Source organism: Lemur catta, chromosome 17, assembly GCF_020740605.2.
Source record: "Lemur catta isolate mLemCat1 chromosome 17, mLemCat1.pri, whole genome shotgun sequence".
Classification (NCBI taxonomy): domain Eukaryota; kingdom Metazoa; phylum Chordata; class Mammalia; order Primates; family Lemuridae; genus Lemur; species Lemur catta.
In genome coordinates this window covers 22,432,560-22,455,710 of record NC_059144.1, presented here as the reverse complement: position 1 = coordinate 22,455,710, position 23,151 = coordinate 22,432,560, and the positions used below count along the sequence as shown (strand labels likewise).

At 49.5% G+C, this 23,151-nt stretch overlaps 2 protein-coding genes and 1 non-coding gene across 4 annotated transcripts in view; 2 read left to right on the top strand and 1 right to left on the bottom strand.

The window, feature by feature from the left end:
- Nucleotides 1-14,251, bottom strand: part of LOC123622244 (fer-1-like protein 4) — a 31,005-nt gene extending 16,754 nt beyond the window's left edge. The window contains 12 exon segments of the mRNA XM_045528426.1: nt 7,517-7,633; nt 7,708-7,795; nt 9,415-9,515; nt 9,928-10,048; nt 10,142-10,319; nt 10,513-10,621; nt 10,980-11,338; nt 11,962-12,117; nt 13,080-13,282; nt 13,377-13,465; nt 13,853-13,908; nt 14,173-14,251. Coding sequence (XP_045384382.1) covers nt 7,517-7,633; nt 7,708-7,795; nt 9,415-9,515; nt 9,928-10,048; nt 10,142-10,319; nt 10,513-10,621; nt 10,980-11,338; nt 11,962-12,117; nt 13,080-13,282; nt 13,377-13,465; nt 13,853-13,908; nt 14,173-14,251 — 1,656 coding nt within the window.
- Nucleotides 2,208-2,269, top strand: LOC123622942. Its single transcript, XR_006729681.1, has one exon. It is a non-coding gene; the product is annotated as a U7 small nuclear RNA (small nuclear RNA).
- A 2,683-nt stretch (nt 14,252-16,934) lies between the features above and the next one.
- On the top strand, nt 16,935-21,582 carry SPAG4 (sperm associated antigen 4). 2 transcript variants are annotated; one of them, XM_045528717.1, is made up of 12 exons: nt 16,935-17,422; nt 17,943-18,047; nt 18,369-18,435; nt 18,629-18,690; nt 18,943-18,986; nt 19,325-19,350; nt 19,472-19,580; nt 19,742-19,817; nt 19,969-20,084; nt 20,474-20,641; nt 21,195-21,284; nt 21,403-21,582. In XM_045528717.1, exons 1-12 carry the CDS (start codon nt 17,113-17,115, stop codon nt 21,559-21,561), a joined length of 1,332 nt encoding a protein of 443 aa, XP_045384673.1. In that variant the 5' UTR covers nt 16,935-17,112; the 3' UTR covers nt 21,562-21,582. The 2 variants fall into 2 exon arrangements, with proteins under 2 accessions (XP_045384673.1, XP_045384674.1); XM_045528718.1 differs by lacking the exon at nt 20,474-20,641 and having other exon boundaries at nt 16,954-17,422.
- The last annotated feature ends 1,569 nt before the right edge of the window (nt 21,583-23,151 follow it).

Sequence of the window (23,151 nt, the reverse complement as noted above, 5' to 3'; positions counted from 1 at the left end):
ATGTGCCAACCTGACTCCTTTACCTTTTCCTCCACCCCTGCCTGATCCTTCCCAGTGTCCCCACCAAATGCCCATTCATATCAGCCACATGCCTGAGCTGGTGGCACTCTTCTCCCCCAACAGCCAATCCCCAAGTCCTGACAGTTTCCCACACCTCTCCCTTCGTCACTCTTGTCACAGCCTCCTTAGACTTCCTGCTTCGGTCCTCCCTTCCAGCCCATTCTCTACCATGAATGGCTGACTTCTCCCCATCCTCTGGGTCTCAGTTTCAATTGCCTGACCACCTTCTCCAAGCAGATTCTCAGTCTCTGTAACATCTTTCTTAGCAGTTCCTATAGATCGTAATTCTTTCCCCTCCCCCTCCCCCTCCTTCTCCTTCCTTTTACAGATGCATAGTCTGTCTCCTTTATTAGAAGTCCCCAAAGGGCAAGGAACATGGCAGGGGCTGGATCCCCAGGGCCTAATACAGAGCCTGGCACATAGTAGGACTTCAAATATCATTGAATAAGGGGAAAAAACCCCAGCTAGAACTGATCTCTCCAAAGCACAAATCTGACCCTCTCTTTCTCCTTTCAAAACATTATCCTAGACTTCCATTTCCACAAATACGAGCTAGAAATTAAAACCTACTTCTCACCAAAAACAACTAAAGTCCGGGTAAAATAGTTTTAAATATTTTATTAAGGGCAGTGGTGAATATAAGAGTCAAGATTATCAGACCAAACTCTAAATGACGATGTGAACCCAGGGAGATTAGCAGAGCATTTAAGCCACTTTTGCCACAAGGGCATTTGCCAAACCTGAGCTTTCCATGACCTAACAGCGAGTAAAGACAAAATAAAGAGCTCAGATCCCACTCAGGACAGGAGTCTAATAGGAGATTTCTCCCCTCCCTGAAAGCTAGGATCCCAAGAAATTGTGCCTTCAGGATAAAGGTTACCCATAAATAAACCTGCCCCCTCTCTTACTATCCTGGGATCTACAAGGAAAGCTGCCTGCCTGGGTGGAGCAGGGGAGTTGGAAATTGTATCTGAAAAGAATAAGCACAAACTGACTTTTTCACAAGCCTAGGTGTTGCCAAACATCAGACTGTAGTGTAAGGTGATCTAAGGCAGAAGCAAAGTCAAATGCTTTCTGGAAAATATGTACCTTTATTCCAAGATCCAGAGAAGTCCCACAAATGATTTTATAAGGAAACTGTAATGAGCAATTCGCAGTCAAAAGCAACTAAGCACAAAAGGAAACAGTAGAAATAGCAATACCAAGTCAAAAAAAAAGAGTCTATTATTGGAATCATCTGACATTATAAAAACAACTCTACTTACTATATGTAAACAAAACTAAACAAAAGACAAACTTTACTGGGAATAAGAAACTGTGAAAATAACATAGTGGATATGAAAAAAATAGGACTTAAAGAAATGAAAAGCATAATGGTTAAAATAAAAAATTCAGTAGAGGCACTTATACAGTCTTCTGATTTTCAATTAAAAAGCCAAAACAGGCCGGGCGCGGTGGCTCACACCTGTAATCCTAGCACTCTGGGAGGCTGAGGCAGGCGGATTGTTTGAGCTCAGGAGTTTGAGACCAGCCTGAGCAAGAGCGAGACTCCCCCGTCTCTACTAAAAATAGAAAGAAATTATATGGACAGCTAAAAATATATAGAGAAAAAATTATCTGGGAATGGTGGTGCATGCCTGTAGTCCCAGTTACTTGGGGGGCTAAGGCAGGAGGATTGCTTGAGCCCAGGTGTTTGAGGTTGCTGTGAGCTAGGCTGAGGTCACGGCACTCTAGCCCGGGCAACAGAGTGAGACTCTGTCTCAAAAAAATAAAAAAGCCAAAACAGGCTGGATGCATTGGCTCATGACTGTAATCTCAGCACTCTGGGAGGCCAAGGCAGGAGGATTACTTGAGGCCTGAGCAATATAGAGAGACTCCATCTCTACAACAAAAATACAGTGAGCTACAATTGCACCACTGCACTTCAGCTGAGGTGACAGAGTGATATCTTGTTTCTAAAAAAAAAACCAAAAAAACAAAAAAATCTAAACCCATAAGCCTTTAGAGTAAAGCATAGGAGAACACCTTTGTAGCTTGGAAGTAAGTGAAGGCTTCCTACACAGGTAATAAAAGACAAACATAAAAGAAAAATTAGATAAATAACATTTCATCAAACTTTAAAATTCTGGTCATAAAAAATCACCACTAAGTGTTATAGCTCTTTTAGAATTTATCTAGCAGGTTTTCCAGTCCTCACCATAAGACCCCATTAAAAAAAATCACCACTAAGAAAATGAAAGGCAAGCCACAGACTGGAAGAAAAATATATGTAAAATATTATATCTGACAAATGACTGCTATCTAGGATATATATTTTAAGTCACCTATAATTCAATAATTAGGAAGCAAACAGTTCAATATTTAAGATTGGCAAAACTATGAGAAAGACTGCACAATTCTAAGGTGTTCTAAACAGCCGGAAACAAAACAAAACACTGCACAAAAGATATGTGAATGGCAAACAAGCACAACAGAAAGCTCAATACCACTGGCCACTAGGGAAACACAAAAGTATTAATACAATGAGTTACCATTATACACCCATCAAAATGTCTAAAACAAAAAAGATTGGTAACACCAAATGTGGGTGAGAAAATGGAGCAATTGAAACTTTTTAACTTTGTTGGTGGGTGTGTAAAATGGTACAATCACTTCAAAAAATGGTCTGGCAGTTTCTTATAAAATTAAACATAGAGACACCCTATGACTCAGAAATTCTACTTTTAGGTATTTATCCAAAAGAAATGAAAGCATATGTCCACAAAAAGACTTATGCAAGAATGTTCATAGCTGCTTTATTCATAATAGTCAAAAACATAAACAGCCCATACATGTCCATCAATAAGAGAATGAATAAACAAATTGTGATATATTTATACAATGTAAAATAAAAAGAAATAAACTAGATATCTGCAACAATATGGATGAATCTCAAAAACATTATGCCGAGTAAAAGAAGCCTTTCACAAGAGAATATAGTCCTTCCTCAATATTCACAGATTTTATATTTACAAATTCACTTACTGGCTAAAATTTGTAACCCCAAAATCAATACTCCTGGTGCTTTTGTTGACATGTGTATGGGCAAAGAGCCGAAAAGTCTGAACCACTCTGAGGTGGAACAAAACAATTCTCTGCCTTTAATACTGTAAACAGCATCTTTATAGCAGTCTATTTAGTGCCATGTTTTTCACATTTTTGTGCTTTTTGTCAGTGATTTTGTTGTTTAACACATTGACTGGCACGTGAGTTCTGTTTAACTTAGGCTAATTTTGACCCTGGGGCCACGTGAGGCAAAACCCTTACTTGTTGATGTTCTTAGTGTTACAATTAATATCATTAATTTAATTCTAAGAACGTGGATTGCATTGCATATAACCCACACACAAAAAACTATTAAAAATGACAAATTAGAAAGGATCGTTTTGTTTTAATAAAACACAGTGGCCCCAGGGAAAAAATTTTTTTTCCTAGTGTGGCAGTCAATGTGTTAAAATGGCCTTCAAGTGAAGAGAGTGCTACAGTGCTGCTTAGTGTTCCTAAGTGCAAAAAAGCTGTGATGTATCTTACACAGAAAATACCTGCATTAGATACACTTTGTTCAGGCATGAGCAATAGTGCTGTGAGTCCTGAGCCCAATATTAATGAATCAATGCTATATTAACTAAGGTGTCTCTAAACAAACACACCTAAAACAAGGTTCTGTACTGACAAATTGACAAAAATGTAACCAGAGGGTCATAGGAACCTAACCCTATATTTATTCTAAGAGCAGTGATTCAGTGTTTGCTCATTCAGTATTTGCAACAACGTCATAGAATCTGACTACCACTAATGACAAACATCAACTACACATGCTATAAATTCCATTTTGTGAAGTTCTAGAACAGGCAAAGGTATAATGAAAAAATCAAAACAAGGCTGGATGTGGTGGCTCATGCCTGTAATCCTAGCACTGTGGGAGGCTGAGGCAGGAGGATCGCTTGAGGTCGGAAGTTTGAGACCAGTTGAACAAGAGTGAGACCCCCATTTCTACTAAAAATAGAAAGAAAAGGAAAAGAAAAAAATCAAAACAGTAGTTATCTCTGGGAAGAGGGAGTGGTGACTGAGAAAGAACAGGAGAAAACATTCTGGGGTGATAGTAATATGCTAGATAGGGATTTGGGTTACACAGCTAGCATGTATTTGCCAAAATTCAGGAAATGCATAGTTAAGATTTGTACATTTCATTGTATGTAAATTGAACATCAAAGGAAAATCCTGTAAATTAAAAAAAAATCAGGCCGGGTACAGTGGCTCACACCTGTAATCCTAGCACCCTGGGAGGCCGAGGCAGGCGGATTGTTTGAGCTCAGGAGTTCGAGACCAGCCTGAGCAAGAGAGAGACCCCGTCCCTACTAAAAATAGAAAGAAATTATATGGACAGCTAAAAATATATATATAGAAAAAATTACCAGGCATGGTGGCACATGTCTGTAGTCCCAGCTACTTGGGAGGCTGAGGCAGAATTGCTCGAGCCCAGGCGTTTGAGGTTGCTGTGAGCTAGGCTGACGCCACGGCACTCTAGCCTGGGCAACAAAGTGAGACTCTGTCTCAAAACAAACAAACAAACAAACAAAATATAATGAAATATGTCAACATTTGGAGGATCTACATAAGTCAGTGAACCAAATTTCCAACTGACCTATGTATGATGGTTTCACATGATCTTATGGATGATCATGCAAGGATGAGACCCATTCAAAGGGCAAGATAGACCAATGAACTTTAATATAGCAGAGTATAAAAAGTTCCCTGCCAGACATTTGCAAAAAATGTAAAACGATGCCTCTTTTATCACTAAATTTTTTTGTTTGGAGAATGTGGCTATCTTTCATAAAAATATGTTACTTATGTTAACAGGCAATGGGCTTACTCCTATTATTTTAAATGAATACATAATTTTTTATTTCTCAGGGTTTAAAATTTTTTTAAGGTATAATTTATATTATGGTAAATATCAAAGAATACAAGCTATATAAACAAAAGCTCCTTGAGATTCCCAATAATTACTAAGGGTATAAAGGAGTCCTGAGACCAAAATGTTTGAGAACCACCAGCGATAGAGAAATTCTTGTCCTTGCGCACTAGGACATGTACAAACATAGTCTTGGAAGCAGTTTCTAATCACTGCCCTTTGGGAAGAACTCACATATTCACCAACAGTATGGTGGATAAGTAAATTACAGTATATGCATGCAATGGAATATTACACAGCAATGAAAATTGACAAATTACACCTACATGCAATGACATGGATAAAACTCACAAATACAATGTTGAGCAAAAAAAGCAAAATAATATGAAAGTAAAATAATATAAAGTTTGAAAAACAGCAAAACTAAACTATATTATTTCAGGGCACATATTTATGCCATAAGAATTTTAAATGTCAGCTGACACAAGGAGGTTTTTGTTATAAATTGAAAAAGCAATTTTGCACTAAAGTTCAATATATTAATAATAAGATCTCTACCCTGTCTCTCCTTCCAAAACTATCTCCCATCTTCCCAGGCCTCCCAATTCTGGGTCTTTGCACATGTTATTCATTCCTTTTTGCTTTCAAAACTCCAGCTTATCCTTCAAGGTCTGAGACCAAAATCCAACTCCTCACTCTTTGAGAACCTACTGGCCCCAACAGTCTAAACAGCCTGCACTTCAGAGGACTGAGCTTCAGAGTCAGTAGAATTGGCTTTGAATTCCAGCTCAGCTACTTAGCCGGCTGCAACATGGTGGACTGTCACTTTCCCTCTCTAAGCCTCAGTTTCTGCTCTGTCAATTGGGATAACCTCTTCCCAAGGTTGTTGGAAGGATCACACAAGACAACAATGCAGATGCTTAGCAGGGAAAGCATTCCAAAAATGTGCACTCCCCTCACCCTTCACACATGTCATGCTCAGCGCTTCAGACCAGGGACGTCATGCCCAAGAGAGCTTACTCTCAACTCTTCATCCAAAGAGATCCTGAATGTTCGCGCTAGATCCCTGCTGGGCCCTAGAACTCTCATCCTTACCCTTAGCTAATCCAAATAGAGCTTGATCCTGTACCCAAAGCAACAGGTCCTGTCAGGTAAATAGTTAGGATCTCAGGCTCTTTTCGGGACAAAGGCTCCCTGTTTTGATGCTGTTTTGAGCAATTGTTCCACCTTTGAAGATGGATAAGGGCAGGCACTCCATTTTAGTGTTGCCCCACCCTTAATCCTATCCCAAGCAACTGCTACACCTGGGGAGGGAGGGAACGCTTTATCAATCTAGCAATTCTCCATCCCAGGCAGAATAAGATTTAGACAGTGAGCTAGAGTAATCTAAGGGTAATTAATATGCCACTAGCTTGAATCTGCATTGCGGTTCACCACCCCCAGGTGGGCTTTCTTGGAGGGGGCTTGTATATGCAGATGGAATTTTGAGGACACCTGTTGATCATTTGATAACATCCTACACCTTCCAAGAGTCCTCCTCCAGACTGGGCTAATAAAAGGAAACAATCCGAGAAGCCAGAAGGAAGTGAGTGGGTCAGTCAGTGATTGAGTTGGTCTGTGTAAGGCTGGTGGCGGGCACCCCCTCCCCTCCCTAATGGAAAAAGAAGAGGCCCACGAGACCTGCGGAGAACAACGCCTGCAAGGCCCAGCTAAGTTAAAGAATAGCCACACCTGGATGGTTACCCTGATAAGAGTCTTGGTTCCTGGACTCCACACATACTGCCAGCCCCTCCTATTTCTCAATACCCGCCCTAAAACTGCAACAAACAAATTCCTCACTCTTTGCACCAAAACTCTTTGCACCAAAGAAACCCCCATCCCCCAATTCTAAAAACATATATAAGCCCACTCAAAACTTCTGGTTGGTGTGACTTCTCAGGTCTCTCTCTCTCTCCTGGGACCCGAGAATCTTGCCCGGGGGTGGGGGCCCTCTCTTGGGACCCATTACCCTCACTCAGGAGCGCTTCAATAAAGCCTGTTTACTTACCCCTTTCAACTCTGCTCGTCTTTCTTTCTCTGGCACCGGCCAATCCAAAAAACCTTACAGTCTGTCTCTCTCCACTTGTGGAGACAGGACTGTTCTAGAATAAAGAGCTGTTCTTGTGAAACTGCTCCCTGCCTGAGGTTACTCTGTCATATTGGCCTTGCTGGTGATTTTTCAAAAAAAGGAGTCAGCGGACCGGGATAATAGTCTGGACTTGATATTAATACTTTGGTGTGTCTTGTCATTTTTCGGCCAAGAGCACACTAAGAACCAAGGGCAGACTCCCACCCTAACATCCTTGGTGCCGAAACCTGGGATTCTGACAGTCCCAGCCCTGGCATCATTCCAAAGAACAAATGTTACATCACACAGCTGAGAGGCCTCAGTAATGGTCAGAAAGCTTAGGGAGAGAGGTATCCAGGGTACCCAGGGAAATGGGATAGGCGAGGAATTACCTCCTGAGCCAGGAAGTGCAGTTTTGCCAAGAGCTTCTTGGCCAATGCCACCTTCTTTTGCACGTTGCCCTGTTTCAGGCCCCAGAGAAGCCGCAGTCCTTGCTTTGCCAACAGATTCTGGAAGGCCAAGCGGAGACCATGAGTGTAAGGCCTCAGTCAGGTGCCCCTGACTCCCCTTCCCAGGCCCATACCAGGCTGTGCACCAGCAATTTCCCTCGGCATCGATCCAGGATGTTGGGCCGAGTCATCGTCCTGCGCTCAGCACCATGGCAAAACTGTCTGCAGAGCAGGTGGGAGTCAAAGGAGAGAGTGCTGACCACTGGGGCCACTTCCCTCCGAGCAGGCGTCCCACCCCAGCCTCCCTTACAGCCCTCAGTCTGGTGCTCTGAAGAGGTGCCTCCAGCTGCAAAGTTTCTCTTGAATCCCTATCACTCCTTCTCCACGGCAACCATCAGTTCATCAAGCTCTATCACCTGGTTTACTATAATGCCCTCTTTAGTAATTGCCCTGTTTCCTCTCTCACACCACCCCTCCCGCACTGGTCTTTTTTAAGGATAAGTGTATGTTAGAGCATATCTGTTTCCTTTTGAAAACTCTCTGCTTACTCACAGATGATGATTTGGAACGAAAAAAAGAGGAAAAAAAAAAAAAACCTTCTATGGCTCCTCATCTCACTCAGAGTAGAAGCCAAGGTCGTTACAATGCCCTAAGAGACTCCCACATGATCTGCCCAACAGAATCATCCTCCTTCCTCTGCCCCCTCCAGCCTCATTTACTCTGCTCACATTGCTGCAGTCACACTGGTTCCCTTGCTCTTCCTCAAACACACCAAGCATATTTCTACCTCAGGGCCTTTGCACATGCTGTCCCCTCTGCCTGGAACATACTTACTGACATGGCTTGCTCCTTCATCTTCATGTCACCTTCACAGTGGCCTCCCCTCCATACCCCTTCTAAAACTGCAACACTTCTAACACGTCCTTGCTTTATTTTCTCCCTTAACACTTATCCTTATCCTACTTATATCTCTATCTCTCTGTTCACATGATTATCCTCTGTGTCTCCTCCACCCATCCTCCACCCCACTCCCCACACCAGAATGTAAGCTTCCGGGATTTTTATGGGCAGGAATGCTTTTTCACTGCTATTCCTGTGCCTAAAACAGTGTCTGGCATAGTAAATGCCATAAATATTTATTGAGCAAAGAGACACATAACTCTTTTGAGAAGAGGATCAGAAAAACACTTAAGTACCTAAAGCAGGTTATGGAATTCAGGGAGTGAAAGTCAAAGAGGAAAGCGACTGGACATGTTTGTGTGGTTACAGCAATGACTTGGCAACTAGGGACCAGTTGATGACGCAGGAGAGAAAGGACAATTGTAGAGCTCAATCCTCCAGTAGGTGGGAGGAGATGAAATCAAGATCACAGCTGTGGCTGTTGGAGCAGGGACTCTTCCTCCACTGTAGCAGGAAGGAGGGAGTGCAGATGGATGCAGAGGCCGCAGGGTGGTAGCCTGGGTGGGGGAAGGTGAGGCTCTTGTTTTCTCAGGAAGTAGGAGAGAAGGTCATTAGCTGAAACAAGTGTGGAGGAGAGTAGGAAGGGAGGTTTGAGGAGACAGGACATGGTGTGTATGAGCCTCTAAGAGTGTGGGAAAGGGAGTGTACAGGAAATGGAAGCAGCCCAAGCACCAGAGGATCTGGGGGTGGCCTAACCCCCAGTAATCTCCTTCAAGCTCCCTTGATAGGAACGGTTATTGCCTTCCCAATATTCCATAAAGTGCTGAGCAAACGCAGCTGCAAACCCCCCTTGGGTCCAGACAGTCATCATGAGTCTCCATCACCCCGCCCCCTGGGAATTGGCCAGGGACAGGAAGCAACAGGGCTGGCTCTCAGCTCACCTGCTCCCAGCCACCAGCTCTTCCAGCGCCTGCTTGAGCCATGTGCAGGCCCCTGACCCCGGCCTGCGCTGTAGTGTCTCAGCCTCCTGTAGCCCCTGGTCCTGTGTAGAGGGTGGAGAGTCTTAAGGGTCCCTGATCCTGACTTCTTGTAGACCACACCCTCACCCACCCCACTCCCTACTGCATCTCTTGGGTCACCCTCCTTTGGTTCCATTCGGGTGGTGGTTCCATTTTTCTAGTCCCCTACTGGCCCAGCCCCCAGTAGCTCCATCTGTCTCCTTCAGCCAGCCCTGCCTGGGTCCAGCAACTCTGAATCTCTGTCCTCCCACAACTTCTGGCTGTCTCAGCCCAAAAGCTGTGCTATTTGGCTTCCCCAGCCCCTGATCTTGCACCAACAAGGTGCTGGCTCCCTAGTGCTGTGCCCATTAGCTCTGCTCCAGAGCTCCCTTCAAAGTCCTCTGTGTCCTTGGTGTCCCTATAGCCTCTCTCTGTGGATGCTGGCCTTGCCCTCACCAGCCTCTCGGCCACTTTGCACACGCAGTTGCTGCTGTGCAGGTGCCATGTGTGATCCTCCCAGCGGCTCCACACGTGCACACATGGCTTGCGGTGACGAAGGGGCAAGCACAGGTACGGCCTGGGCGGGAGGGAGAGAAGCAGAGGCTTGAGGGGTGTTCTGGGTCTTTGGGGACCTCCCAACACCCTCCTTTCAGCCACCAGGAGCATTCACCCGCTGCCGTCCATGGGCTCAGGCCACTGCGCAGGAGTCCCCAGCTCCTCCTCCTCCTCCAGCCCGACTCCTCCTGCGTCTGACTTCAGCAGAGGCTGCGTCTCTGCCACTGTGCCCTCAGTTCCCTCCCTGGCCCTGGACCCTCGGCCCAACTGCTCCTCCTGGCGGCCCGCTCGACCTACCCCAGGAGTAGCACGGGTCAGCGGGTGCCAGGCTGAGAGTCAGGCCCCTCCCTCAGCCGCCTCTGCCTCAGTTGAAGTCAGAACCCACCCCTTAATAAAGGTCAACAGCCCTTGCCTGGGGCCTAAGGTCTGAAACAAGAGTGACCACCCTCAAAACATGACCCTCAGGGAGTCGGCTAAGCCACACGCCAATGGAAATCTCGAAGCTGATGGGCTGGGAGGCCACAGCAGGGTCAATCATGGTGGCCTCGAAGAGCACACCAAAGAGCAGGAAATCTTCGCAGGGTGCCAGGGCGTTCTGGGGAAGGGAGTTAGGCTGGAGTCAGCCCGGATTATGTCCTGGATTATGCATGGCCATCATGCCCACAGAGAGACATTGCAACCAAGGCCTAGCCACTACAGGTATCCCACCTCCCTCTCTGCCCCTTGCAGCCCCAAGGCATTGGCCCTGGGGATTGGTCCTCTCTGGTCCACCCCTAATTGGGCAGCCCTCCTTCCCCCAACATGTGTACATACACTCAAGCATACACATACTGCACTCTTCACCCAAGCCCCCAAATTGAGACCCCTTTCATGGTGCTTTAATGCCTAGAAGTGGATTACACCCTTCAGGGCTGAAAGTGGCCCAGCCCCCTTTGCTAAGTCCCAGCCCCTACCTCTGGCAGTGGCAGTAGCTCCTCCACCTCCACCTCCATGGCACTAGGAATCTCAGGCCCCGCTGCACTGGGGCTGGCGTCCATGTGCTGTGGAACTGCAGGTCAAGTCTGACCCCGGCTGGCTTTCTTCTTCTTTCGTGTGAGCCGTGACAACCTGGACCCCTGTTGGGGCCAAGGAGGCTCAGGTTCAGCTCTCCTTTCTAACACCTCCATGGACACAGCCACCAGAAGGCGGCCACGGAACCAAATGCCTTGGCCAAGGCCTTCATTGAGACTTTGAAGATCATCCTGGAGGCCTCCGCTGGGCAGCGAGCCATAGAGAGGCACCTAGGCCGGGCCGAAGGTGGGGTTAAACCCCGCTGCAGGGAACAAGAGCAGTGTTTTGGAGGGGAGCAGGAGGCAAGTGGGTTCCAGGTCAGTCTATGAACCACACCCGTATCACCTCCAAGTCCTTGGAAAGTGGGAGCAGGGCAGGGGCTCGGCTGCAGATGCACTGCCTGGAGCACGACTTGGGGACACTTCTAAACCAGCTCAGCTCCCCAAGGCACTATACTGACGGACAGGGATGGAGCCCTGGGGGTGGAATCAGGATTGGGGCGGAGGTATGTTGCAAGGGGCTGGGGTAAGTGGACATGGGTGAGCCGGCTTGTTTCAGTGCACACAAATTTGTAGGAAGGGCAGGGCTTGAACGATTATTGGACATGCAGCTGTGGTCAGGATTTTGTCAACGAAGGCCAAGCTGAGGGTGGGGTTCACAGTCTGGGGGCGACAGGTGAGGCTCCAGAGGGCAGGGCCGGTTTGGAGCAGTTTTTTTGGTTTGTGGTTTTTGTGTGTTTGTTTTGTGGGGTGGACAAGAGTTCCTAAGCGGAGCTGGGTCCTGAGGATGAAGTTTGCTGTCCGGAATGGGACCCTCGGCGCGACTGGGGCTCTGAGCGGGCAGAGGCGAGTGGAGGTGGAGTTTGTAGAGGCCAGAGGCGCTCACCCGCACGGCCGGGGTGGGAGATCTGCCTCAGGTCCAGCACGTGCGTGGTGAGAGCCACATCGACGAGGGGCGCGTCGTCCCTCAGCTGCAGTCGAAGGCCGCGCGCCAGCGGCGGGAAGAGCTCCACGAAGCTCAGCTGCTCTAACTGCCCGGAGGCTAAGAGAGGCTCAAGGACAATGCCTTTTACTTCATCCATAAACAGAGACCTTCCCGACCTGCATCTATGGTACCTTGTGATTTCTCTCTGATGATTAATAATGCTGACTACTCACAACCTATTAAGAACTTACCATGTGCAACTTACTTCTTGAGTGGGCCAAACTTGACTCCAAATTTCCCTCATTGACCTTGGAAATCACTGACCATGGCCTTCACTACTCTGCATGGTCTGGCCCCACCAACCTTTCCAGCTTCACCTCATCCTGGATTCTGCTTCTGCTCTGCACCCCAGCTGTGCTCTACCAGGGCACTGGGGTTTTGCATATGCCTTTTCCTCTGCCTGGAACATTCTCTCCTTCTACTTAGTTAACACCTGTCATCCTTCAGGTCTAAGCTCAAGCACTACTTTCTCAGGGAACCTTTTCTGACCCCCAAATAGGTCACTGTATCTGTTGTACACTCTCCCAGTCCCTACCAGCTCCTTCATAACACCCACCAGTTGCAGTTTTACACTTATTTGTGTGAATATCTGTTTAATGTTTGCTTCCCTCTTTAGATAGGGAGCTCCAAGAGGGCAAATCCTCTCAGCACAGCACTTGGCTTATAATAAGAGCTCAAGAAATGATGACAGATTGAATGAAAAATTCAACATTTTGTATAACTATACATTATGTAAATGAGAAAACAGGTAAATAACTTGTCCAAGTTCTCAGATGTTAAATGGCAGATCTCAGATTTGAGACCACGTCCACGTCTACTGGGCTGTATGACCCTCCATGAAGCACCAGGAAAATCCAACCAGGTTCATCTTTGTCTCCCACAAGAATTGAGCCTACTGCAGGGTCAGGGAGCAGCACAGAATTCCTTATCTCCCCCATGATCACACCCCTGGGCCTCAGAGCTGAATCTGCTTCTTGGCTCATGTGGGACTCAGGAAAGGCCTTCAAGGGACCCCTGACCCTTAAGTCCAGCCCTCCTGGCTAGGGGTCCTTGGTACCACTCCTGTCTGGGTCTTGGGTTTTCCCCTCTGAGAAATGGGACTTTCAGGCCTCGTGCTGGCACCCGGGACACTCGAAGATTCTCCTCCACCAGGGCTTCCTGTATCACCAAATGCCCAGCATTCTGTAACTGCTGCAGGGAGATCACCAGGGTCCCCAGAGGCCTGGGTGAGTGGCACAGAGCAAGAGTGACCCAGGAGAATGGCACCAAGCCACCCCCAGCCTTACATACATCCTAGTCTCTCCAGGCCTACTCACCTGGGCCTGAACACACGGCTACAGTTAACCACCTGCACAGACAAACACTCCCCAGCCAGTGGAGCCCCATAGTGGGGCCAACGGAACAGCTAGGGATAGGAGGAAGCTTGTGACACCCAATGCTGGGCTGGCCCTTGTCCCCAACCCAGAGCCTATTCCCATCCTTGAAACAGAAGCAGACCCTCCAAACTTGGAGCTAACTCCAGAACTGATCTCCCAAACTGGAAACTGATTCCTCCAACATTGGGTTGACTCCAAATTAGGGCTGATGTGGGGCTGACTACCCATCAAAAACTAATCCTTCCAGTCTTAGGACTGACTTGTTCTAAACTGGGTCTGACCTCTCAAGCCTGACATTGACCCCTCACCTCCCAAGACTATACCTCCCAAAACCCAGGAATGAGCCCCCTAACTCCAGGATGGACTTGATAGTAAACAGATCAGCTTCCCCCCTTCCAGGAACCAACTATATTGACCTCGCCAATATCTGCTTCTTGACCACAGCGAATTTTTCTTGTTTTCTGGATAAAGCCTGCTCAGAACTGAAACTAGTCATTTATTAGCCCCCTCAAAAGTCATTTTCCTCCTCCATCCTTGGCCCAGTGTCCAGTCCCTCCTGTATTCACCCTTAAAGAAAGGTAGAAGATGGGGAGGAAAGGAGGCAGAGGAGATATCAGGCTGAGGGAGAAAGGAGAGAGGCTGTAAAGATGTTGAGGGCTTGGGCTCAGGGTCTAGGGAATGGAGGATCCAGAGCCTCCAGTTCCAAAAATCCTTACAGCATCCCTGCAAGCCTCACCTCGGAAGCTGAGCTTCACTTGTTGGTCGTGGGTGCCCGGCAGCCCTGTTAGTTGCCGCATGCACACAGCCAGAGCCATGGTCCCAGTGCCACTGGCACTCCCTTTGCTTGCCTGCCCTCCTGCCCACCCACCTGAATCGCCTCTGACTCACTGGACTAATCCAGCAGGTTCAGCAATCCCTGCCCTTTAGTCAAACACAGAGGCATCAAGCCTAGGGGTCAGGGGTGGGGAGGGAGGAGGGGACTGAGAGTTAGGGGTAAGGTCCGTATAGTTAGCTCAATCCTCCCTGCCTGCACCAGCTAGCTACAAGCTGGCAGGACTGCTTCAGCCTCCATCCTGTATCCTTGTGGAGTGGGAATTATGATAGGGTGGGGATGGAGGCAAGGGAAGAGGACAGGACCCCAGTCTGGTCCCTGCCAGCCTATGAGGCCTCAAGGGCATGGGCCTTATGTTCCTTCTTGTTCATCTTTCTATCCTCTGTGCCCAGTTCAGGGTGTGGCACATGGTAGATCCTCAAAATACTGTTTGAATAAATGGATGGATTAATAAATTAATCCCCTATCCCTCAGCATTACGTATTCAACATATTTATTGAATTAATGAGTGATTTAATATGTGTCCCTAGCTTGCACACGGTAGGTGTTCAAGCCAGAAGCCAGAGGTCCTTAACTTGGGGTACTAGGGCCCCAGTGGGACCATAGAATTGTTCCATAGAGTCTACAAACCTTTGACATTTTCTGTAAAATATTGAGCATGTGTACATTCTTCTGGACAAAGACCTCCTAGCTTAGGTTAATAACCCTTAAACAGATATGCAGTACTTTTGCTGAATGAAGTAATAAATGCATCCTGAAGTCTGAACCCATAATAGGTAACAGTAATTATGCATTTACTGCATTTCACAGCCATCCACTTAGTTATTCTATTTAACAACACCTCATATGTGCAAGACTTGTGCTATACCACCCTGTAGGGGGTGCAGCCACAGAATGGTGAATCAGACGTGTTCTATCTTCCAGTGGCTTCACAGACTCCAATACCTAACACAGCCTAAAAAGACTGCAATTCCCATCAAAGCAGGAAAGGGTCAGGGTCAGGAAAGTCTGAAGAAGGAGGCCAGAGGGGCGTCCCTGAAGGAGTTTTTAAGATAGGCTGAGAGGACAAAAGTTGAGAGCAGAGACAAACATCCAGGCAGTGGAGAGGAATGCAGAGTGTGTTCTGGGACAGGTGATTTGTTTGGTTTGGCCTGAATACAAGGAATGTATATTGGGGCGGCAGCAGCAGCAGCAGATAAGATTAGACAGAGGAGCTGGGTCTCACTATGTGGCCTTGAACCAGACACGGTCCCTCCTTGTGTTTCAGTTTTTCCATCTCTGTACTGGGGTGGGAAAGCCCCATTCTGCCTATTTCTCCATTGTTAGGTATTCAAATGAGTTTGGGGGTCCATAAAACACCAGGCAAGAAGAATGGGCTGTTCTGTTTCTAAGCAAGGTCCAGGTTAGATCTGAAGACCCTCAGATATTGAAGGAGGGCTTTACCTTCCCCTTTTAATAGATGAGGACACTGGGACCCAAAGGAGTTGACAGTCAAACATGAAATAGGCCAGGGGTAAGGGGTAAGGTAGGATGTACAGACAAGAATTCTTAGTTTGCAGTGTCTTGGCCTTCATTTCCCTTCCTCCTCCTGGGGTCTGTGGTGTCTAATCAGCAAGATATTAATGTTACCCCTCTGGAGCCTGGGATGGGCATCTCCCCTCTAGGCTGGAACACAGCTTAACAGGTTGTTCCTGTGCCTCAACCCCTCTAAGAACTGCCACTTCCACTTCCTAACATTCTAAGGAAGGTTTGATGGGGTGGGAAGAGTACTAGGCTGGAGGGAAGGATTTTGGAATTCTAATCTGCTATGCACTACGTGGTCTCAGGGAAGTCCTTTACCCTCTCTAGACCTGTTTGCTTAGCTGTGTAACTTGCACAGGATGCACTGCATTGCTTTTTGAAGTGTGGTCCTTAATCAGGATCATGAAAGTGGTTGTTAAAAATGTGCATCCCTGGGCCCACACCAGAAATGCTGCAGTAGGATCTCGAGGTGTGCCTGGTCTTCTGGTGCACAGCAAGAGTTTGGGAGCCTCTGGTCCTCTGGCTGTGACCATTTGTGATTTCTCAGTCCATTCTCCATGGCTCAGGTGTACAGTCTTGAGTGTGGGTATAATCATTGGTGGGTGCTGAATTCACACCCCACAGACCCCTGGGGAACATGGGGCTGGAGGAGAGACCTGCAGACCCTGAGGGCAGAGTTCTCTGGCCTGATGACTGGGATTGGAGGAAAGGGCTGCGGGACTTGCAGAGCAAAAGGGACTAAATATTTATCTAGAAGTGCAAGGGGTGATGGCTTGCTTCTTAACACTCATTCAGTCACAAATATTGGAGCACCTACTACATGCTAGGCCTATCTAGGTGCTGGAGGATGCAGCAGTGAACAAACAAAAATCTCTGCCCTCATAAAGTTGACATTCTAGTGGGCATGACAGGCAATAACGAAATAAGCCAAACATACAGCATGCATGAGAAAAAGCAGGGCCGGGGGATAGAAATTGTTTTACTCTGAGTGCAATTTTAGATGGGGTGTTCTGGGAGGTGCTGCGATGTCATTGCTGTCTTCACACGTCAGAAAGAGTGAGAGAGGCTGCCATGGCTCCCAGCGACGTCACCACTAGCTCTGTGACGCGCGGCCAGGACGTTCCGCAGAGACCGTGGTCTCCTCTGTGACGTCAGGAGCCGGGCCCAGACACAGGCCAGAGGGTTGGGTCCGGCCGCGGGGCCTGCCGGCTGCACGCTGGGTCCGTGGGGTCCCCGCGGCGCGCAGCTGCTGAGGGAGGGCCCAGGGCCTTGACGACTGCGGCGGCGACTTTGGCGTCCGCGAGGGGGCGGCCCCCGGTCAGGATGCGGCGGAGCCCCCGCACGGGCTCGGCTGCGTCCCCGCGCAAGCACACGCCCAACTTCTACAGCGACAACAGCAACAGCTCAGTGAGCGTTACCTCAGAGGACAGCAACGGCCACCGGTCAGCTGGGCCGGGGCCTGGGGAGGCCGAGGGCAGAAGGGCCCGGGGCTCGAGCTGCGGTGAGCCCGCCTTGAACGCGGGAGTGCCCGGAGAAACCACCTGGGCAGGAAGCTCTCGACAGAAGCCGGCGCCTCGGACCTACAACGGGCAGACCGCCTGTGGCGCGGCAACCGTGAGGGGCGGGGCCTCGGGTGCGGGCGGGGTCAAACTCGGGTGAGCGGATGGAGGGGGCGGGGACTGCGGGGCGGGGCGGGGCGTGGGGCGGGCCTAAAATGAAGTCTGAGCACCTCCTATGGGAAGGGGCCTGTAGGGTAAAGGGAAGGTGCTAAATAAGATCTCTGAAGGGGCGGGGCCTCCGCGTGATGGGCGGTCGTGGGAAGGGGCGGGGAAATCTTGTGATTGGGCACCACCGAGGAGGCGCGGCCTCAGTGTTAGTGTGAGTGGCTACTGGGACAACTGGGCCGCGCCAAAAGCTAAGGCTGGGGGCGGGGCATCCGTTTGCGGGGTGGGACCAATTCTTGACTGGGCCTCCGTGAGGGGCGGGACTCAGAGTGCGCAGACAAACCTGGGAGGGTGGTGCTGGGGGAGCAAAGCTTCTGAGAGGCTACCGAGCTTTTTGGCATCTGGGCTGGGGAACCTGCGGCCGGGTCCCGGGGGGAAAAGTGGGCCTGCGGTGCGCAAGGGCCCAATGGAGCCCTTGGGCTCCCGCAGAACCGGCTGAGTCTCCTGTAGTCTCTGAGGAGCGGCTCGACCTTCTCTCGACCCTGGATCTCAGGCAGGAGATGCCTACCCCGCGGGTGTCCAAGAGCTTTCTGAGTACGAGCCAGGCCAGTCCCGATCCCCTCTGACCCTCCAGCTCCCCTCCCTAAACTCCAGTTCTCATTTCTGAGACCTGGTTCTCCGTTCTGAGCCCCCCGCCCATGTCTGACTATCCAGCCCCTTCTCAGAGCCTCTCAACTCATTCTCCTAGCGCCCATCTGATTCTCCCAGCCCACCCCTCACCCCTCTCTGCATGAGCCCCGGGCCCACCCCCTGGTCCCCTTCCTGAACCCCTTCTGAACCTGGAACACTATGCTCTCTGAGTCCCCGCCGCCTCATCTTCTCTGCCCCTCTCTGAGCCCCCTGTCCTGTCCTCAGGCCTACTCTTCCAGGTGCTGAGCGTGCTGTTATCCGTGGTAGGAGACGTGCTGGTCAGTGTGTACAGGTCAGAGGGAGGGACGAGGCACCCCAGGGGCTGCTCTTTGGAGTGGGTGGGGAGCAGTGCCAGGACCTGGCTGATGCTTGAGCCCGGTCAGGTCTGGTTGAGTCGTGTTCGCAAGAGCTGGGTCTAGAACCCCAGGGTGGGGGCTGGGGGGTTGACTAGGGTCTGGGGCTTCAGCCTCCCTCCGGTTCCTCAGGGAAGTCTGTTCCATCCGCTTCCTGCTCACGGCTGTGTCACTGCTGAGCCTCTTTCTGGCAGGTGAGGGCTGGTGAATTCCCGGGGCCCCCAGCCCTCCCTGCTTTGGAGCCAAACCCAGCACATTTTCTTCAGCCCACTCGGCCCCTTCAGAAGCTCTTCCCATTCCCCTTCAGAGCCCGCTAGCGCCCCTTCAGACTCCTCACCCTCCCCAGACTCAACCCTGTCAGGACTCGTCTCACTGTCCCCTTATGCCAAGGAACTCCCTTTTCTTCCTTTCCCTTCTCCTGAGACTCCCCCCCCTTCTTTCTCCAGCACTCTGGTTGGGGCTCCTATGTCTGGTCCCTCCCTTGGAGAATGTGAGTTGGGGAGACTGTGTCCGTGGGTGGGTGGGTGGCAGGTTGTGAACCTGGAGATTGTGGGGAGTCTCCTGGATTGCTGGGAGGGGAGCAGTGCCAGAGGCTATAATCCTGAAGAAGGGCTGGAGGGCTGGATATACAGATTTCTGAGGGACTGTGCCCAGAGTTGCTTGAGGGTCTCTGAGAGGCTGTGATCCTGGAAGGTTAAGGAAGATTTAGGGAATGGGGCACAGTCCTCAAAAAGTAGGCCCTTTGAGTCTGGCTGTTCCCAGGCTGAAGTGGGAGAAAGGGGCGGGGAACTGAGCAGCCCGGTATTTGTCCCTCCCTTCGTCCAACAGGAACCTAAGGAGATGCTGAGTCTAAGGTGAAAGAGGGCACCTAGGGTGGGAAATTGGAGGGCTCCAAGGTGGGAGCATGGGGGACCTTATGCGAGGTGTCCAAGGGGACAGGGAGCCAACTGCACTGCGCCAACCTTCCACCTCCAGTGAGTACCACGAGCGCGTGCGCTCCCAGGGGCAGCAGCTGCAGCAGCTCCAGGCCGAGCTGGGTAAACTGTACAAGGAGGTGTCCAGCGTCCGCGCAGCCAACAGCGAGGTGAGCCCCGGCCCACCTTGGAAACCCCCGGAGGATCTAAGCCCCGCGCGATTTCTCCCGGGGCCCACAATGTCGCCCCCAGAGCACCTAGTTCCCGGGGAACCCCGCCCACCTGTACGACCAGCCCGCAAGCCCCGCTCCCCCGCCCTCCCTCTTTTCAGAGAGTGGCTAAGCTGGTGTTCCAGAGGCTGAATGAGGACTTTGTGCGGAAACCCGACTATGCGCTGAGCTCTGTTGGTAAGACCCAGAGATACAGGGAGACAGAGAAAGTGACACAGACAGACCTACGCACCTGGCCGGCCGAAGAAGACAGAGCCTCAGGCAGACCGTCCCCCAGCTGTCGGTAAGGCCTGGAGGAGCCCCTGAGGGTTACTTCTCCTTGCTCCAGGAGCCTCCATTGACCTAGAGAAGACATCCCACGACTACGAAGACACGAACACTGCCTACTTCTGGAATCGCTTCAGCTTCTGGAACTATGCACGACCGCCCACGGTTATCCTGGAGGTGAGCTGGAAACAGAATCCCGGGATGGGACCAGGGACGGGAGACTGGGGAAAGGACCCAGAACAACTCCCTGGAGACTGGACTTGGCTGAGCTGAGGGCGTGGCGCTAGGTGGGGCCTGGCTGGGCAGAGGATGGGCCTCGCTGGAGGCGGGGCCTAGTTTGGCTTGGTAAGGCTTTGGGCGAGGTCAAGGATGAACTGGCAATGCTGAGGACTGGGCCCTCCGGTGGGATCTGGCTGGCCAGGGACCAGGGCTGGAGGCGCAGCTCCGGGAGGGACCAAAGTCGGGGTCGAGCTGAGGGCGGAGCCTGCCTGATCCGACGCCCACGCTGGGGAGGAGCAGCAGTCGCTGTGTCCTCTGGTTCTGATGGTCTATCTGCCCGTCTGCAGCCAGACGTGTTCCCTGGGAATTGCTGGGCTTTTGAGGGCGACCAGGGCCAGGTGGTGATCCGGCTGCCAGGTCGCGTGCAGCTGAGCGACATCACTCTGCAGCATCCGCCGCCCAGCGTGGCGCACACCGGGGGAGCCAACAGCGCCCCCCGCGACTTCGCAGTCTTTGTGAGTGGGGCCGAGGTCAGGAGGTGGGGGATTTTACCTAGAAAGCCCCAAGCAGTCATGAAAACTGGTTTCAGTTTTCAGTCTTAGTTTGCTCATCTATAAAATGGAGATACTACTATTTGCCTCTTAGGGCTGCTGTAAGTTATAGTCGTAACCATGTCCAAATATGAGTTATGGCCTATTGAGCGCCCACTCTGTGCCAAACAGTTTCCATGCATTATCTCATTGCATCCACATAACAACCTATGAAGTACTACCATCATTCCTCTTTACAGATGAGGAAAGTAGTGTTCAGAAAGGTGACATTATTTGCCCAGGGTAACACAGCCAACAATTGGCTGAACTAAAATTTAAAACCCAGTTTCTCAGAGCCCACATTCCACACTACAGTATCCTACCATCAAAAAATATATGACATTCTTGTTCTGTCAATTTAAATAAAGAAAAAAATACATGACAGCGTGCATACAGCTATTGAACTCATAGAAGATCCTCAGCAAACTTTTCTCCTCTCCACTTGTGCCTCACTGTTCATTCATTCTTCACTCATCAGGGCCTCCAGGTTGATGATGAGACTGAAGTTTTCTTGGGGAAGTTCACCTTCGATGTGGAGAAATCTGAGATTCAGACTTTCCACCTGCAGGTGTGTTTGTCTCTGGGGGTGAAGGTGCTAAGGGAATGGAGCAGCGAGGGATGGAGGATTGGGGAGGAGGGCAGCCCTTGGGAGAGTATGTCTTGGCGTGATCCATTTGTCTCCCCAGAATGACCCCCCAGCTGCCTTCCCCAAGGTGAAGATCCAGATTCTAAGCAACTGGGGCCATCCCCGTTTCACGTGCTTGTATCGAGTCCGTGCCCATGGTGTGCGTACCTCAGAGGGGGCAGGGGACAGTGCCACAGGGGCCACTGGGGGGCCTCATTAAACATGCTGATTGTAGAATTGAGCTACATGCTGACTGTAGAATTGAGCTCTGCTGAAGGAAGCTGGATGAGTGCTTTGGGGTGCTCTGTTGGGAGAGCTCTGACTGCTTTTGTCTTAGGAATATAGTGGGGTTTACCTCCCAATGCACCCTCTTTTCTTGGAGAAGTCCAGATCAACATAGTAGCAGCAGCTCATGTTCATGGAGTGCTTACCATGTACAAGAAACAGTGCTGTGCACATTATACACATTACCTAATTTAATCCTCACAACCCGAGAGGGAAACTGCTCAGGTCAGAAACTTGGTTAAGGTCACACAGCTAATGATGAGCAGCACTAGAGTAGTACCCTGGCCCACCTTCCTCCAGAGGCCACCCTGTTTTACCAGCAGAGCTGCCAGGCAGCCTGAAGCCACATTTATCCTCCTCAATTTTCACCCCCAGTGTCTGGGAAAGTCCCCAACTCCTAGGTGCAGGTGGAGGGGAAATTACTCCCTTTCTCCAGGCACTCAAAAATTAAGGAGACTTGAGAACCTCCAGGCAGTTTCAGAGTACAGGCCTGCTAGCCCCTACTCAGGTTGTCCTGAGACTTGAGTGCCCAATTGTGTGCTAGGCACGGGATAGGTGATCCAGTATTCACCAGTCCTTGTCCTGAAGGAGCCTGACAGGGGAAAGAAGATACTCCAGGCAACAGGACAATTCATTTACAGATCCAAGAATTCTTTACTCTAAGGGTCAAAAGTGGCATTGGAGGGGAAAAAAGATGGAGAAAAAAGGCATCAAAGGATAGGATTCTACTTAGGAGTAGAAAGGGGGACCAGTGTGGGCAAAGAAACACATACCAGGTTAGGATCCTTCCCAGTGTGTTCACGTTTTGGAAGAATAATCAGATTATTAACAGTGGTTACACCTCTAGAAAGTGGAACTGGGAATTTCTAACACACACACACACACACACACACACACACACGAGGGGTGGGAACACATGCATCTGTTTAAAATTGGGGGATATTACTTTTGTAATTTGAAGATGAAAAAGATTGAGTGCTCTTAAAACCTAAATTTAGAAATATAATATAGCTTTTCTAGAGGGCAGTTTCACAATAGGAACCAAAAGGCTTAAAACTTTTTTATACTCCTTAGCCAGGTGTGCTGGCTCATGCCTGTAGTCCCAGCAACTCAGGAGGCTGAGGCAGGAGGATCCCTTGAGCCCAGGAGTTGGACGCTGCAGTGAGATATGATGGTGCCATTGCATTCCAAACTGGGCAAAAGAGCAAGATCCTGTCTCTAAAAAAACCAAAAAATTCACAACTTTTTATACTTTTATCCCAGCAATTCCATTTCTAAGAATGTGTCTAAAGAAAAGATAGATGTATTCAAAGGCAATACCTATAAGGATATTTATCACAGTGTTGTTTATGAAGAAAACTAGAAACTTAGTATCCAAGTAGATAAATTATGCTACAAAATATTAAGCCAACAGAAATGGCAATAAGTGGCAGAATGTTTAATGTCATAGAAAGTAATTAACGACCTATGGATAACTTTTTAAAAGGCAAATTGGCACACATAAAAATTTTTTTTTTTTTTGGAG

Coding starts and splice junctions, on each gene's coding strand:
- SPAG4 (XM_045528717.1), top strand. CDS start 17,113: ATGCGGCGGAGCCCCCGCACGGGCTCGGCTGCGTCCCCGCGCAAGCAC. Junction 18,048..18,368: donor GGTGTCCAAGAGCTTTCTGA/GTACGAGCCAGG, acceptor TCCTGTCCTCAG/GCCTACTCTTCCAGGTGCTG. Junction 18,987..19,324: donor TGGTCCCTCCCTTGGAGAAT/GTGAGTTGGGGA, acceptor TTCGTCCAACAG/GAACCTAAGGAGATGCTGAG.